This window comes from Gekko japonicus, unplaced genomic scaffold, assembly GCF_001447785.1.
Source record: "Gekko japonicus isolate JY-2015 unplaced genomic scaffold, Gekko_japonicus_V1.1 scaffold2386, whole genome shotgun sequence".
Lineage (NCBI taxonomy): Eukaryota > Metazoa > Chordata > Lepidosauria > Squamata > Gekkonidae > Gekko > Gekko japonicus.
In genome coordinates this window covers 14,383-30,913 of record NW_015166492.1, presented here as the reverse complement: position 1 = coordinate 30,913, position 16,531 = coordinate 14,383, and the positions used below count along the sequence as shown (strand labels likewise).

The window sequence follows — 16,531 nt, the reverse complement described above, 5'->3', positions numbered from 1 at the left end:
TCTCATTTTCGAGCAGCTAACAACCAGATGTCTCCAGAGGGTCTGCAAGGAGGACACAGAAGCCCAAGCCTCCCCGTGTTTGACCTCCACCACAGGCGTTTGGAGGCTTACTGCCTTTGACCATGGAGGTTCTGTTTAGTCATCACAGCCAATAGCCATTAATAGTCTTATCCATTATGAATTTGTCCAGCTTCTCCCTCACTTTTAAATGCATTGCATTGGTGTGCATCTATTTATTTATGTCTTGCTTTTCTCCCTAATGGGGGCTCAGTATGGTTTAGACGCTTCCCTCCTCCGTTTTCTCACATCAGCAACCTTGTGAGGTGTGTTAGGCTGAAAGTATTGACTGACCCAAAGCCTCCCTGCAAGCTTCCATGGTGGATGTGGGAATTCGAACCTGGGTTTCCCAGGATCCTAGTTGGACGCTCTATCTACTATGCCAGTCTGACTCTCAAATCCATCTAAGCAGTAGCCAGCAGCAGATTTGATATCAGGGAAGTCCATGACTATCTGCGTAGAGGCATTTTGTCCCTTTCACATACTTTCGGAATGGAAATGCTCTCTGCACATGGCTGAGAACAGAGTGCATTCCCCCACCCCAAAGGGCACCTTCTGTGAGGAAAATCTTACTGGCAGTAGGGGGATACCAAATACACATTTTTGCTGATTTTATACAGATCCACTCTGTGCTGATGGACGGAATTCAGTCTGCCTGAGCTCACCTGTGCTCGTGGATGTAAGTCCAATTTTATCTGCAGGGGTCATTTCCTGTGGGAGCGCACAGGAGCACAGCTCCGGCAGTAAGGAATCCAGGGGGTGGGCACATACAACAAGCCCTGCCCCCTGCTCCCAGCAGCCCTCAGTCAGGCCCCAAGGAGCAAGAAGCAGCCAAGTAAGTTGCAGAGCCCCCACCCCCCTGGCCCGTCTTCAGGTACAAGCTCTCCCTCCTCTGTGAGGGCAGATCTGCACGTCCCCACCCCAATAGCTAGGAATCCAAAACAGTCCAGTGGCACCTTTAAGACCAAGTTTTATTCAGGTACAAGCTCTCCCTCCTCTGTGAGGGCAGATCTGCATGTCTTCCCCCCCCCCCAATAGCTAGCAATCCAAAACAGTCCAGTGGAGCCTGAGCAGTCGGTGTTGCCTTCTGACACACTTCTGGTGATGTCAGGGGGTGTGGCCTATGCAAATAAATTATGCTAATAAGTTATGCTAATAAGCTCCTGCACCTCTTTTTCTACGAAATGACCCCTGTTTATCTGGAAAGATTATCTGCAACTCTCAGCAAGGCTTACGCCTCCAGTGCTGAGATTCCAAAACTCTGGGTCAGGCTATGTTAATCTGCCAGGATGGGATCGCAAGAGTCTTTGGAAAGTTTAAGACACTATACATGAGCTGTGTCTACCTCTGTCAACAGATGGGGGAAATTTATACCAAAATGGGGATTCCCTGATGCTGTGTCTGGTGTGTGGGGAGAGAATCTGGGGACCATCCCCATTGAGTTCCAGTAGACTAGGCAAAGATTAGAATGGGAGAAAATGCTATATTTTATTTATTTATTTATTTTATTAATTCAATTTATACCCCACCCTCCCGGCCGGAGCAGCTTCAGGGCAGCTTACATTAAAACACATGTAAAGGTTCCCTTGCTTGAAAGCCAGTCGAGTCCGACTCGAGGGTTGCGGTGCTCATCTCCGTTTCAAAGCCAAAGAGCCAGCGCTGTCCGAAGACGTTTCCGTGGTAATGTGGCCGGCATGACTAAACACCAAGGTGCATGGAACGCTGTTACCTTCCCACCGAAGTGGTTCCTATTTATCTACTTGCAATTTCTTGCTTTCGAACTGCTAGGTTGGCAGGAGCTGGAACTAGAGACGGGAGCTCACTCCGTCATGCGGCACCCAGGTCTCGAACTGCTGAACTACTGACCTTCCACAGCCTGCAGTTCAGCGTCTTAACTACTTGAGCCACCGCAGCTCCTTAAAACACATATACATGCAATTAAAATCATTCATGAAACAATTTCCTAAAATGCCGGTACAATACTCAGATAAAGTGCAAGAGCTTAGGTGACAGTCCTGATGGAATCCTCATCAGCTCAATTTGATCAGCTATTTTATGTGGCGAGGAAGGTGCCCTGATTCATAAAATGACCAGCCCCTGCAAAAAAAACCCCAACCCAAACCCAGCTATGCATAAAAAGTTCATTATAGTACATTTCTGTAAAATGTATATGAATTCTGGCAACCCTCTGTTTTTCTTGATGGTGCTCCTGAGGAGAAACTAGTCCAATAAATAAGGTATTTATTTCGAATCGTAGAGTTGGAAGGGACCTCCAGGGTCATCTAGAGTCCAGCCCCCTGCACAAGGCAGGAGATTCATAAATATGTTCTCTCCCCCCCCCCATGACCCCCATCCCGTTCCATGCCCATAAGATGCCAAAAAACCTCCAGGATCCCCAGCCAAACTGGCCTGGTGAAAAATTGCTGCCTGACCCCAGAGTGGCGATCGGCATTACCCCGAGCATAAAAGAAAGGCCCACAAGACCTAAGCACTGATGCGCAACCCTCCTTGCTCTCTCTCTCCCACAGCCTGCATAGGTTCACAGAATCAGCATTGTGGACAGATGGCCGTTTAGCCTCTGCTTGAAAACCTCCAAAAGTGGAGAGCCCACCACCTCCCAAAGAAGCCTGTTCCACTGAGGAACTGCTCTAACTGTCTGGAAGTTCTTCCGAATGGTTAGCTGAAAACTCTTCTGATTTAATTTCAACCCTTTGGTTCTGGTCCGACCGTCTGGGGTCTTACTGAGAGACAGTGTGGGCTAATGGTTAAGAGTGGTGGGCTCTAATCTGGAGAACCGGATTTCGTTCCCCGTTGCTCTGCATGAATCCTCCTTGGTGACATTGGGCCGGCCGCAGTTCTTTCAGACGTCTCTCAAGTCAACCTACCTCACAAGGTGCCTGTTGTAGGGAGAGGAAGGGAGAGGAGATTATAAACTGTTTGGAGGCTCCTTAGGGTAGAGAAAAGCGGTATGTAAAAACCAGCTCTGCTGCTTCTTCAACTGTGCTGTTCCGTAGTTACGAAGAGGATCCCTGCCCCTTGCTCTGAAAGCAGACAGAGAAAGCGTGTAAACTGTGGTTCCAGTTTTACTCCAGGGGAAACGAGGCTGTGGGAGGGATACCAAAAGGTTTGGCAAGCATGTCTCACACAGAATCATTTAAGATCAAATGTAGGGGGATACATCATCTGATCTCCCGGCCCTTTGTACAAAAACTTCAAAACACTTGTGTATGTGCGTGTTGTGACTCTGGTTTTAATTAGAGCCATAACACTTTGCTGCTTTCCTACTCTACACTGTGTACCCGCCCGCCCCCAAAGACTCTATTAGCTCTTCAGGAAGGGGGGGGGGGAATAAAGCCATGATACAGGCTGCTATAAATTGTTTTTTAAATTGTGCCTTATTTCCCACATCATATCTGTGTTGCCTCTTAGTCTTGGAACCAGCGGGTACATGCTGCTGTACCTCTTGAGAATCCTCTGCTCATAGAACGACCCTGTTTGATTTAAGGTTAACAGCTTCCTACACAGCTCAACCCTTTTGGTGTAGGGGTTAAGAGCGTGGACTCTAATCTGGGAGAACCGGGTTTGATTCCCCGCTCCTCCACATGCAGCTGCTGGTGTGACCTTGGGTCAGTCGCAAGTTCTTTCAGAGCTGTTCTCTCACGAGCAGTTCTTGAGAGACTCTTTCAGCCCCACCTACCTCACAGGGTGTCTGCGGTGGGGAGGGGAAGGAAAAGGAGATTGTAAGCCGCTCTGCGACTCCTTTGGGTAGTGAAGGGTGGGGTATAAATCCAGTCTCTTCTTCTTTTTCTTCTTTTGCGTTTGACAGTTGTGCAAGGGACTGTCTTTCAACGGGATCCAATTTTCCTGGATTGTAGACACAGTAATGCAAAGAAACTCCGCCTTGGGCTGGGGGAAATATGGCACCTCTTGTTCCACCTCATGTTTATTCCACCCTTTCTCCAAGGCTCTCTTGGCAACATACATAATTTCCCCTTCCTCTGTTTGTATCATCACAACAAGCCTGTGAGACTGGTTAGGCTGACAGAGAGGGACTAGGCCAAAGTCACCCAACTGAACTTCATGAGTGAGTGGGGATTTGAACTGGACCCACCACCGCTTAGGGTTCCCAATCTCCATGTGGGGGCTGGAGATCTCCCAAAATTACACCTGACCTCCAGATGAGAGAGGAGAAAATGGCTGCCTTGGAGGGTGGGCTCTATGGGGTTAGGCATTATACCCCTCTGAGGTCCCTCCCTGGGCTACACCCCCAAATCTCCAGGGGTCTCCCCAAGCAGCAGTTGGCAACTCTATTGGCACTGCACGAAGGAGTCTCAGAGCGGCTTACAAACTCCTTTCCCTTCCCCTCCCCACAGCAGACACCCTGTGAGGTAGGTGGGGCTGAGAGAGCTCTGACAGAAACTGCTCTTTTTTCAAGAACAGCTCTTATCAGAACTACGGCTTGCCCAAGGTCTTCCATCCAGGTGCAAGTGGAGGAGTGGAGAATCAAACCCGGTTCTCCCAGATTAGAGTCCCGCGATTTTAACCACTACACCAAACTTGCTCTCTGATGCCTGTTGGATTCATGTTGTGGCCTTGGATTCCGCCATCCTGATTTGATGAGTAGGGGCCGTGATGGCTCAGTGGTTAAGATACTGAACTGCAGACCGGAAGGTCAGTAGTTCAGCAGTTTGAGACCCAAGTACTGCATGACAGAGTGAGCTCGCGTCTCTGGTCCCAGCTCCTGCCAACCTAGCAGTTCGAAAGCAAGAAATTGCAAGCAGATAAATAGGTACTGCTTCGGTGGGAAGGCAACAGTGTTCCGTGCGCCTCAGCCTCTAGTCATGCCGGCCACATGACCACAGAAACGTCTTTGGACAGCGCTGGCTCTTCGGCTTGGAAACAGAGATGAGCACCACATCCTAGAGTCAGATTCGACTGGCTTTCAAGCAAGGGAAACCTTTTTTATTCCCATCTTACAGATGAAAAAACTGCGGCCGAGCCAGGTTTTTCATCTCTAATATGGGAATGCTACACTCATGGAAAGACTCACCTTTTGATGATCTTCTTTAGTTGGCAGGCTTGCCTTTAGTGGTGAGAAAAAGACCATCCCCACAGCTGTTCCGCCTAGTGACTGGGCTGGAGCGTCTGGTCTCTAGGTGAATATATAGCCCTAGGTCAGGGCCCAGCCAGCAGCCGGAACAGCCTGTCTGGGATGAGTATTCAGCTGCCCTGTCAACCATCCAGGAAGAAGTCTCTCCCTCAGGGGTACCCGCTTTCTGCCTTCTTTTTCGCAGGCTGGTGTTTTTCTTTTTCCAATTCTCTGTTAATCTCCTACGTTCACAGGGGAGAGGTTTGCTGAGCAGGTACAAGGGGGAGGCCTTGCAAATAGAAAGCCCTTATTAGGCACAGTTTTGTTTTCTTTGCAGTCACCTGCGGTGGGGGGCCCAGTGGGGGGTTTCCCACCCCTCTGCCTGCATTTTGCTCATTCCCGCTGGCTGGGAAGGGGTGGGGAGAGGAAGAAGCTGGGGGATGAGGTCATACAGAGAAGAGTATAAAACTTTCCCTCTGCGGCGGTTGAAACAGAAGGCAAGTGTGCTCCCTCCAGGCAGGGGAGGATCTGTCTCTGCCACAGGTGGCGCATTGCTTAGAACATCGAACAGCATTCCAGCCAAGAGCTGGACCTCCACAAGAGTTGGACCTCCAACGCAGGCGGCTCCTGTTCCCACCACAAGCCAGCGGGCCACAGGACTGAGTGATACTCGTATGTAGGGCTGTCATTCCAAAAGTTTACTCCATCACTCCTCGTCCCGCAACCCTGCTGCCTTGGTGACTGGCTGTTGCGTTGCTTAGATACCACATTGTTGCTGTTGTCCCGGAGACCCTTCGGCGGATACCTCTGTTACCCAGCAATCCAAAGCCAGCTTCCCCTGTCCACCTGAGGATGCCAGGTGAGTGAAAATGGCAGAGAGTGACAAACTCGTCTGCTGTTGCGTTCACACTATGTTAACACTGGTGCTTTGAACTAAGTAAATGTGAGCCAGCAAGACCCAGTTAGAATGTGATCTATGCTATAGCCCAGGTTACATGCTATGGTTATTTACATTGTTATACCCTGCTCTTCTCCCTAATGAGGCTCCAAAGCGGCTTACAACATTGTCCTCTCCTGAACTGCTTTGAATTCTGCTTGATCCTCACAGACAGACAGACGGAAAGCTGTAGGGGATTGTAGCATCTCTGCCTGTTTTTCTCCATACATTGCTTATCTCTCTTGTAACAGCTAACTTTCCATAGGGATGAAAAGGGGTTATTGTAAATTATACCTTGTTTTTCCCTCTGATGGGGACCCAAAGCTGTTGACATCGTCTTTCTCCTTTTCTCTGTCTATTTGTTTATTTAAAACAATTGTGTGCCACCTTTCCACCTGACCTAACCCAGGATCCCCAAGGTGGTGAACAATCAAAACAGTGTTAGAATTCAAGTGAGAGCCAGTTTGGTGTCGTGGTTAAGAGCATGGACTCTAATCTGGAGAACTGGGTTTGATTCCCCACTCCTCCACATGCAGCCAGCTGGGTGACCTTGGGTCAGTCACAGCTCTCTCAGAGGTCTCTCAGCCCCACCTACCTCACAGGCAGTGTTCCCTCTAAGCTGAGTTAGCGTGAGCGAGCTCACAGTTTTTTACCCTCTGGCTCACACATTTTAGTCTTAGCTCAGGAAGGATGGCTCCAGAGCAAACTAATTTATGCAGTAACCAAATCTCTCGCTCACAGTTTTAATGCTAGTAGCTTACAAAGTAGGAATTTTTGCTCACAAGACTCCACATCTTAGAGGGAGCATTGCTCACAGGGTGTCTGTTGTGGGGAGAGGAAGGGAAAGGAGATTGTAAGCCGCTCTGAGACGCCGAGTGAAGGGCGGGGTATAAATCCAATCGCATCTTCACCTTTGTCTTCTTCTAAATACATCTTAAATATTTAAAACCAATAAAATACAAACACAGACACACAGGCAGGGAGGATGGCCACTGAGAGCCGAACAAAAAGGAACAAAAGTCTTCACCCGCAGGTGGAAGACAACAATAGATGGAGACAGGCAGGTCTCCCTGGGGAGGGAGTGCCAAAGTTTTGGGGCTACGGCTGAGAAGCCTCTCTCTCGGCTTGCCGTCCATCTACGATCTGACGATGGAGGCATCCAAAGCAGGATCTCTGAAGATCACCAGAGTGGTTGGTTAGGCTCATATGGGAGTGGGCAGTCCTTATCTTCTCCTCACACAGCGAGGCCCCTGTGAGGCGAGGGGGGGGGTGAGGCAGAGTAACTTGTCCGAGATCATCCCCGCAAGCTTCCATGGCAGAGTGGGGATTTGAATCTGGGTCCCCCAGGTCTTGGTCCACCCCCTTAACCACCGTACCACACAGGCTTTCCATGATCACTAGAGGAGAAACAGGAAAAGCTTAGGTCGACCACTGAGCAGGGAAAGGTAGGCAGAGGCTCTATGACTCCTCCCATCTTTCTCTACCTGTTTCGGGGCCCAGCAATGGCGACCTGGACTCAGGCTGCCAGCTCTGGTTTGGGAAATACTTGGGAGATTTGGGGGGTGAAACCTGAGGAGGGTGGGGTTTGGGGTAGGGTTGCCAAGTCTGGGTTTGAAAATACCTGGAGACTTTGGGGGTGGAGCCAGGAGAGGGCGTGGTTTGGGGAGGGGGAGGGTCCTCAGCATAGTACAAGGCCACAGAGTCCACCCTTCATAGCAGCCATTTTCTCCAGGGGAGCTGATCTCTTGTGGCTGGGGATCAGTTGTAAAAGCGGGAGATCCCCAGGCCCCACCTGGAGGCTGGAAGCCCTAGTTTGGGGAGAGGAGGGACTTCAATGGGGGTTATAATGCCATAGAGTCCACCTTCCAGAGCAGCCATTTCCCCCAGAGGAACTGATCTCTGTTGTCTGGAGATCAATTAGAATCCCAAGAGACCACCAGCCACCATCTGGAGGTTGGCAACCCTATAGGCTATTTTTCAGTAGCCACATGTTTGGGTGCTTTTAGGCAAGCCGTTCTTCTGTTTTAGGCCTTATCAGTCTGCCTGCTCTGAGGGAGTAAGAATACCAGCCTGTTTTATGGGAATGTGGCAAGAATAGCTAAAACGATCTGGCTGAAGCTCCTTCAGGCACTTGATTTATGCGACAGAAATGTAAAATTGTCGCCTGCTTTCCTTTCGTCAGGACCCACTAAAACGCCACAAACCGATGGGGAAATTTCTGAGATCGTCAGAATTCCTTTTCAGGCTGAATGTGAATTTAAAAAAATAATAATAAAGGGGGGAAAAGACATTATCGGGCATGACACCCACACACACACACACACACACACAAATCCCCCACAAGCAATTAGTAATAAACTCAAAATTTAGAAAAAAACAAACAGCAACCCTTGTAAAGGAATAGAATGACATAGTCTACCATTCCAAGGCCGATTGAGTCATCCTGTCCCTCTTTCTCCATTCACGAACCATCGGCATTGCCTGTGCCATACGTGCAAACAGCATGCTAAATTGTGCCTCCATGTCCAGAGGCAGGCTACCTCTGAATGCAAAGCCAAGACAATAAACAGCAGGGGGGAAGAGTGAGGTTTCCTTTGTGCCCTGTGTGTGAACTTCCCACAGCCAGCAACAAACCACTAGGTTAGATGAAGCTTTTCCCCCTAATTCTGCTGGGCTTTTTTTCTGTTCTCAGAGTTCCATAGGAACCCCCACAGAAGGATGTTTGTGCTGTCTGTGTTTGTGTGAACTTTGGGCGGAGGAGGAGGAATCGCTGTGTTGGTTCTCCGGAATGTGGAGGAAAAGATTATGTTTCGCAGGGAGGCAGAACAAACTATTTAGCTGGCAGCAGCTAAGCCAGGGTGTCCTCAGTGCTTAAAAAAGTAGTGCTAAAGTCGTCCAAATGGTTTCTTTTGTGTATCTCAAAGAGGGTCACTGGGAGGCGGGGTTACCAGCTCCCACTTGGAAAATACCTGGAGATTTTTGGGGAAGAGCCTAGGAAGGGCAGGATTTGGACCATAATGCCATAGAATCCACTTTCCAAAGAGCCATTTTCTCCAGGAGAACGGATCTCTTTTACCTGAAGACCAGTGTTCCCTCTAAGCTGAGTTAGTGTGAGCTAGCTCACAGTTTTTTAGCCTCTCACATTTTTGTCTTCTCTCAGGAAGGGATGGCTCCAGAGCAAACTAATTTATGCAGGTGCCATGCTTTATAAGTAAACTTCCCACAGCCAGCAACAAACCACTAGATCAGATGAAGCTTTTTTCCCTAATTCTGCTGGGCTTTTTTTTCTGTTCTCAGAGTTCTGTAGGAACCCCCACATAATTTATGCAGTAGCCAAATTGATCGCTCACAACCTTAATGCCAGTAGCTCACAAAGTAGAATTTTTGCTCACAAGACTCCACAGCGTAGAGTGAGCAGTGCTGAAGGCTAGTGGTAACTCTGGGAGATCTCCAGGCCACACCTGGAGGTTGCCAACCCTAGTGGGAAGGTCTTGTACTATGTTCTATTGGCCTAGCCACTGACAGTCTTCCTCAATAATTTACCTGAGGCTTCACCAAGCATGGTCCACACACACTTTCACACATATCTTGGCAGTCATTAGGAGGAGAAGTTTGCTTGGTGTGGTGGTGAAGTGCGCAGACTCTAATTTAGGAGAACCGGGTTTGATTCCCCACTCTTCCACTTGCAAGCCATAGTTCTGTCAGAGCTGTTCGTGAAAGGGCAGTTCTTGAAAGAGCTCTCTCAGCCCCACCTACCTCACAGGGTGTCTGTTGTGGGGAGGGGAAGGGAAAGGAGTCTGTAAGCTGCTCTGAGACTCTGAGCGAAGGGTGGGGTATATATCCGATCTCTTCTTCTCTTCTTTGGTTGATGCAAAGGAAACTGAAAGTCCTTTCTAACTTAATTTCATGAGCCAGTGTGGTGTAGTGGTTGAAGCTTTTTTCCCTAATTCTGCTGGGCTTTTTTTTCTGTTCTCAGAGTTCTGTAGGAACCCCCACAAGAAGGATGTTTGTGCTGTCTGTGTTTGTGTGAACTTTGGGCGGAGGAGGAGGAATCGCTGTGTTGGTTCTCCGGAATGTGGAGGAAAAGATTATGTTTCGCAGGGAGGCAGAACAAACTATTTAGCTGGCAGCAGCTAAGCCAGGGTGTCCTCAGTGCTTAAAAAAGTAGTGCTAAAGTCGTCCAAATGGTTTCTTTTGTGTATCTTAAGGGTCACTGGGAGGCGGGGTTACCAGCTCCCACTTGGAAAATACCTGGAGATTTTTGGGGAAGAGCCTAGGAAGGGCAGGATTTGGACCATAATGCCATAGAATCCACTTTCCAAAGAGCCATTTTCTCCAGGAGAACGGATCTCTTTTACCTGAAGACCAGTGTTCCCTCTAAGCTGAGTTAGTGTGAGCTAGCTCACAGTTTTTTAGCCTCTCACATTTTTGTCTTCTCTCAGGAAGGGATGGCTCCAGAGCAAACTAATTTATGCAGGTGCCATGCTTTATAAGTATCCTACTGCATATGTATGAGACTGCTTTATACTTAGTCAGACTTTTGGTCCAGATAACTCAATATTCTCTGACTGCCAGCAGCTCTCCAAGGTCTCTAGCAGAGAGAAGTTCTACTTCCTGCCAAACATCTGCCCTTGAGCTCCTGTAACTGCCAGAGCCTTCTGTTTTTGAAGCAGATGTTCTATCACTGAGCCTCTTCCTTTCTCACACTCATCTTGTGTGTCCCCCCCACACCCCCAACTGTTTGTTCTCTCTGTTAACAGGAACCATGCGGATCCAAAGACTATTTATGGTAGCCATCTGGATCCTGGTGCTGTGCCCTCGGGGTTCCCCGACAAGCTTTGGACACCCTCTGCCTGTACCCCTCAAAGATAATTACTCTCCTCCCTCAGGAAGCAACACTCCGGTGGTGATCAAGGACAAGCCTTCGCTGCCTGCTTCTTCCAAATCTTCTCAAGAAGACACGGATTATTATGATGACGACTATCCTTTCACCGTGGATCCTCTGGAAACTCCCCGCTCTCCACAGGCACCCCCTCCGCACTGTGACTACCACCGCTGCCACCATCTTCAAGTACCCTGCGCCGAGCTGCAAAAAGCCAGTGGGTGCTTGTGTCCGGGGATCACAAGACCGGACGTGGCCCCAGAGGCACCACACCTGCAAACCATCCACGTGAGCGAGGGTGGCGCCAGTTTGCATTGGTGTGCGCCGTCCTCTCCCGTAGAGCAATACCACGTGACATACCAGGTGGTCGGGGAGGCCCCTGCCTCCGGCCCAGCCCTCAACAGCACCTTCCGACTGGCGACGATATCGGGGTTATTACCCAATAAGCAATATTTGGTCTGCGTTGTGGCTTCCAACCAGGCCGGTCGCAGCCGCACAGACGACGGAGAGCAGGAGCACGGGCCCTGCCGCTTGGTCCAGACCCCTCCCCGTCAGATGCCCTATGTCTATGTAGCGGCAGGACTGGCTGCCACCCTGGTCCTCATAGTGATCTCTGCCCTGGTCTGGCATTTCTGCATGCGCCGGAGGAAACATCTGCTCCACGGATCCCGGGACAATATCTTGGATGGTGAGCCGGGCCCGAGTGGCACCACAAACACCACTTTCCGGAGCGAGGAACAATTATAACAGGGGCTCCACTCTGAAGTGGCATGGACCATGCAGACATTTCTTATAGGCGTGGGAGAAGAACGGGCTCTTAAGGTTCTTGCCTTCGGCCGTGGAGGTATCATCTGTCTGATAACGCTGTGGAAAGGGGAAAACTTTTTGCAACTCCACAGCTTTTTATCAAAAGCAGGCACTGTCTCCGGGATGGATGAAGAGCCCACTTTTTTGTTACCGATACTGAATTTGCATATATCCATCCCCAAGAGCTCTTGGTTTATCGGAAGGTGTTGACGCACAACGGTGGCAATTGGGCCAGCCTCTCAGACATTGCCACATAAATGTACTCAGGGAGAAAAGAGACACACACACAATTAACTCAGCCCCTCCCCACGCCATCAATCCAGCACGAAGCCTCCGGATTCTGCCGTCTTAGAGTGACCAAAAACTAGTGGGGTTGGATGCGAGGAGTAGAAATGCAAAGAGACTTCCTTAAGAGAAGGGTGTTGTATGATTTCTGTCTATTTATATATTTATTATTAAAGTCCATAAAGGAAATGATAGCGGTACAAAGGTGACGGGAGGGGGTAAAACATTAGGGTTATTGACCTAAAGGTGGTACCTGGAGACAGGGGTCATTTCCTGTGGGAGCGCACAGGAGCGGAGCTCCGGCAGTAAGGAGCCCAGGGGGTGGGCACATGCAACAAGCCCCGCCCCCTGCTCCCAGCAGCCCTCAGTTGGGCCATGAGGAGCAAGAAGCAGCCAGGTAAGTTGCAGAGCCACCCCTCCGGCTCGCCTTCAGGTACAAGCTCTCCCTCCTCTGTGAGGGCAGATCTGCACGTTCCCCATCCCCCAATAGCTAGCAATCTAAAACAGTCCAGTGGAGCCTAAGCGGTGGGTGTTGCCTTCTGACACACTTCCGGTGATGTCAGGGGGTGTGGCATATGCAAATAAGTTATTCTAATGAGCTCCTGCACCTCTTTTTCTTCGAAAAGACCCCTGCCTGGAGATCTGGGATTGCAACTGATCTTCAAATGACAAAGATCAGTTCCCCTGGAGAAAATAAATGTTTTGGCGTGTGGGTTCTGACTGAGATCCCCAGGCTCTACCCTCAGATCTCCAGGAATATCCAAACCCAGATTTGGCATCCCTGAGAAACACAGAGGTGGTGAGAGCTGAAAAGAAATACCTTGTTCTGTCCATGGTAGAGAGAATATATATTCCAAAGGTGTCATGTTTTATAGGAATGCTGGAGATAGAAAAGCACATTCTAGCTCATCCAGAAGCAACCTGGGCAGTTATGAACAAGTCAAAGCCTCTTGTGGTCCATCCACACTTACCAGCTGATATTGGTTTACCTGTTATGGCTTCCCCTACAGCATCTTGGGAATCGTAGTTCGATGAGGGTGTTCCAACCAGCATACTCCCCTTAAGAGCTATAGTATTCAGGGTTCTTTGGGGAGGGGAAAGGGCTGTTTAAAGCCATTTATTCCATAGGTGTACATTTCAGATGGGCTGGATCCCACACAACGAAGGCTGGCACTTTCTTCTGGTGCAAGGTGCATCAGCAGATAGCTCCAACTATGTGTCAGAGGAAAATACCAGAGCAGAAGGTTCTAGCACAATATACCTAAGCTCAGTCTGAGTTTCTGTCAGTTTAATTGTCATTGCTTCATCAAGAATCCTGAAAACTGTCATGTTATGAGAAGCTGCCCGTTTGGGATTCCTAACTTTCTCACGTTGTACAACAATTATTTTATTTGAGAACCACCTTGAACATGGGTAGAGAAGGCCATATGTAAATTCATTCAAAACCGGAAAGAGGGGATCACTGTTTGAGCAATTTGTGATGTAAATACGCCTTTAGACTCGCTTATTTCACAAGGGTCCAGTAAAGATATTTTTTAATCCATTCTGAACTTTTATGGGGGTGGGTGGGGGGTCGGAGTTTAAAAGTAATAACACAACCATTTGTTTTGTTATAAGCCAATTTCCTCATCATTAGAGCAGTGTGATATTTCACACCATTTTATGTAGAGGGGAAATAACTAAGAAACCACAAGAGCCTTGCTGGATCAGATGCAGTCATCCATCTAGCCCTGTTTCACACGGCCAGTTACTCTGGAGGTCCAACAACAGGGCATAGAGGATGAGGCCTTTCCCCGATGCTGCCGCCTAGCACTGGTATTAGGTTTGCTGCCTCTGGTTATGGAGATTCTATGGCTAGTAGCTGCTGACAGATCTGTTTAATCCTAATTGGGAATCTTGTTGGTACCCTAAAGGCTAACTTTTTATTGTAGCATCATATTAGATTTCTAGGGGTAAGGCCAGTGTGATCTCATAAGATTTTGGAAGCTAAGCAGGGCTGGCCCTGGTTAGTATTTGGATGGGAGACCTCCAAGAATTCTGTGTCCACTATGCAGAGGAAGGCCATGGCAAACTGTCTCTTGCCTTGAAAGCCCTCTGGTGTTACCATTGCTATGACTTCACAGAAACTTACACACACACAATGTTGAATACTTTACTCCCAGGTACAGTGAAGCTATCTTTATGCACGCACACCCCTGCTCAATTTCTTGTTCCTTTTGTGCTTTATGATACGGAACTAGAGGCCAAGAGACTGTCTCCTTGCCCAGCTAATTTTTCACAACAGTGCATGGCTGCTAATTTGTTGTCATTCAAGGGAACAGAATGGAATCAATAAATGAAATCAATAAAATCCCAAATGATCAAGCACTCTGGTCTCATTCCCTTCTTGTCCTGCTCACTCTCAGATTGGCTATGAGAACAGGATCAACTCTGCTTGGTCCTCACCCTCCCAGTATATGTTCTGGGCCGGGAGTTTCCGTTGAGAGCATTTCTTGCGCAGTCGAGAAGTTGTTGAACTGCAGCCTGGAAAACGTGATGTTTTCCAGATGCGCATTGAAGGAATTGATGGGAACATCTGGAAATTGAGTGCCTACTTCTTGCTAGGACAACATGTCCCCATAGGCTGCTGGGAATATTGGGGGCTAACTTGGTCTGGTTTTCTCCTGTCTTGGAAGGAACTGTGGGAAAGTATTCCTGGTGGGTCAGCTTTCACCTTCTCACCAACCGGGAATATTGGCATTTATACTTTAGTAGGTGAATTCATTCTGGAAGAAGTATGGGTCCAGTGTGAGATCTTTTTAGTAACACAACTATAGCGGGATTTATAATAAATGGGGCATGTGAGCAAATGGTGTGGGATGATATAGAAGGGCAGGCGGTCCACAGCTGAAGATAATAAATGGCTAGAAAGAAACGTGCTTCGAGACAAGCAGGCGTCAGCAGAACCATATGGAAGATCTGTCACATTTCCAAGGTGGCTTTTGAAGAAATGAATGGGGAAATCTGTGAATCAGTCATTGCCACCAGAAATGTCCATAATCCTGTTGCCAAGCCACAGTATTTTACTGGCTATGAACTGTTAGTGTCTGGAGTTGTCAGCTCCAAGTTCAGAAATTCCTGGAGATTTAGGGGGTGAAGCCTGGGTAGGGCAGGGTTTGGGAAGGGGAAGGAACCTGAGGAAGGTATAGTTTTTATTTATTTTGTTTATTAAAATGTTCCTTTCCTAGTTTATGGAATCCAACCTCTGAAACTGCCATTTTCTCCAGGGAAACTGATCGTTCGTGTCTAGAGCTCAGGTGTAATTCTAGGAAAAGTACAGCCCCCTACCTGGAGGCTAGCAGTCCTATAACAGTGTCAAACATACTGAACAGCCCTTCCGATTAAAAGCATTTACCTAGTTCCTTTGATTAAAAAAATAAAATCAACTCTAGTGATATTTTTATCCCAAAAGCCCCCTAACCTTAACTCACGCAATTGTCATAGCAAAAGGGGGATTTTTTTTTTGGCCAGGATGACTGAATAAGCTGCAAACCTATGCAGCAGCAGCAGAACTGGAAGCAGCAGCAGAAGGATGACTGAAACACAACATGGGCAGTAGTGATTGTGAAAAATCCAGGCAGACATATGGGGAGGGTGTCAAGGTTCGCATGCTGGGTGGGGCCAGGTCAGGGTTCAGAACACAGCTGCTGGGTCGGGGGAACCAGTGCCTGTTGATTTTCCTCCCAATGGAAACTCTCATGCCACAAATTGAAGAGCCCCCTCCAAATGACTTCTACGCAGGTTGCATCAGGGTTCCTGATGGCTGGTGCGGCAGCTGGTCCCAGCCTGATTATGGCCCCATTACGGAAGTGTCAGTGCCGGAAGGATGTTGGCTCATATTTGCATTCCTCATATACGACTACGGCAGCAAGCTCGGGGCATTAGATTCCCTCTCATATTTTAGGTCAAGCGTGGAACCGACACTTGCTCAGGGCTTGCAATTCACACGTCATCTTGATAATTCATACAACTGCCTTATGAGGCAGGTCAGTATCCGTCAGCCCCACATTGATGAAGATTAGGGTTAGGGGATTAGGGTTGCCAGCTCTGAGTAGGGAAATACCTGGAGATTTTGGGGGTGGAGCCTGGGGAGGGGAGGGGCCTCAGCAGGGTGTCTAGCCATAGAGCCCGCCCCCCTAAGCAGCCATTTTCTCCAGGGAGACTGATCTCTCTCATTTGGAGATCAGTTGTAATAATGGGAGATCTCCAGGCCCCACCTGGAGGATGGCAACTCTACATGGGTCATCTGGATAGCTGGATGGCCCTCGGGCTGGCTGAGCGAAGTGCCCTTTGGGGGACATACCAGGAGAGGAGGTCCTTCAGATACGCTGGTCGCAAACTGTTTAGGGCTTTAAATGTCAGCACCATAACCTTCAACTGGGAGCCAATGCAGCTGGTGTAGCACCGGTTGTATTTGTGCTCTAACTGGTGTCTC

General features: G+C 48.8%; 1 protein-coding gene across 1 annotated transcript; it reads left to right on the top strand.

Moving 5' to 3' along the window:
* The first annotated feature begins 5,709 nt into the window (after window positions 1-5,709).
* On the top strand, window positions 5,710-12,361 carry LRRN4CL (LRRN4 C-terminal like). The gene is made up of 2 exons (XM_015412185.1): window positions 5,710-6,005; window positions 10,844-12,361. The coding sequence occupies exons 1-2, from the start codon at window positions 5,999-6,001 to the stop codon at window positions 11,710-11,712; spliced, it is 876 nt and encodes a 291-aa protein (XP_015267671.1). The 5' UTR covers window positions 5,710-5,998; the 3' UTR covers window positions 11,713-12,361.
* The last annotated feature ends 4,170 nt before the right edge of the window (window positions 12,362-16,531 follow it).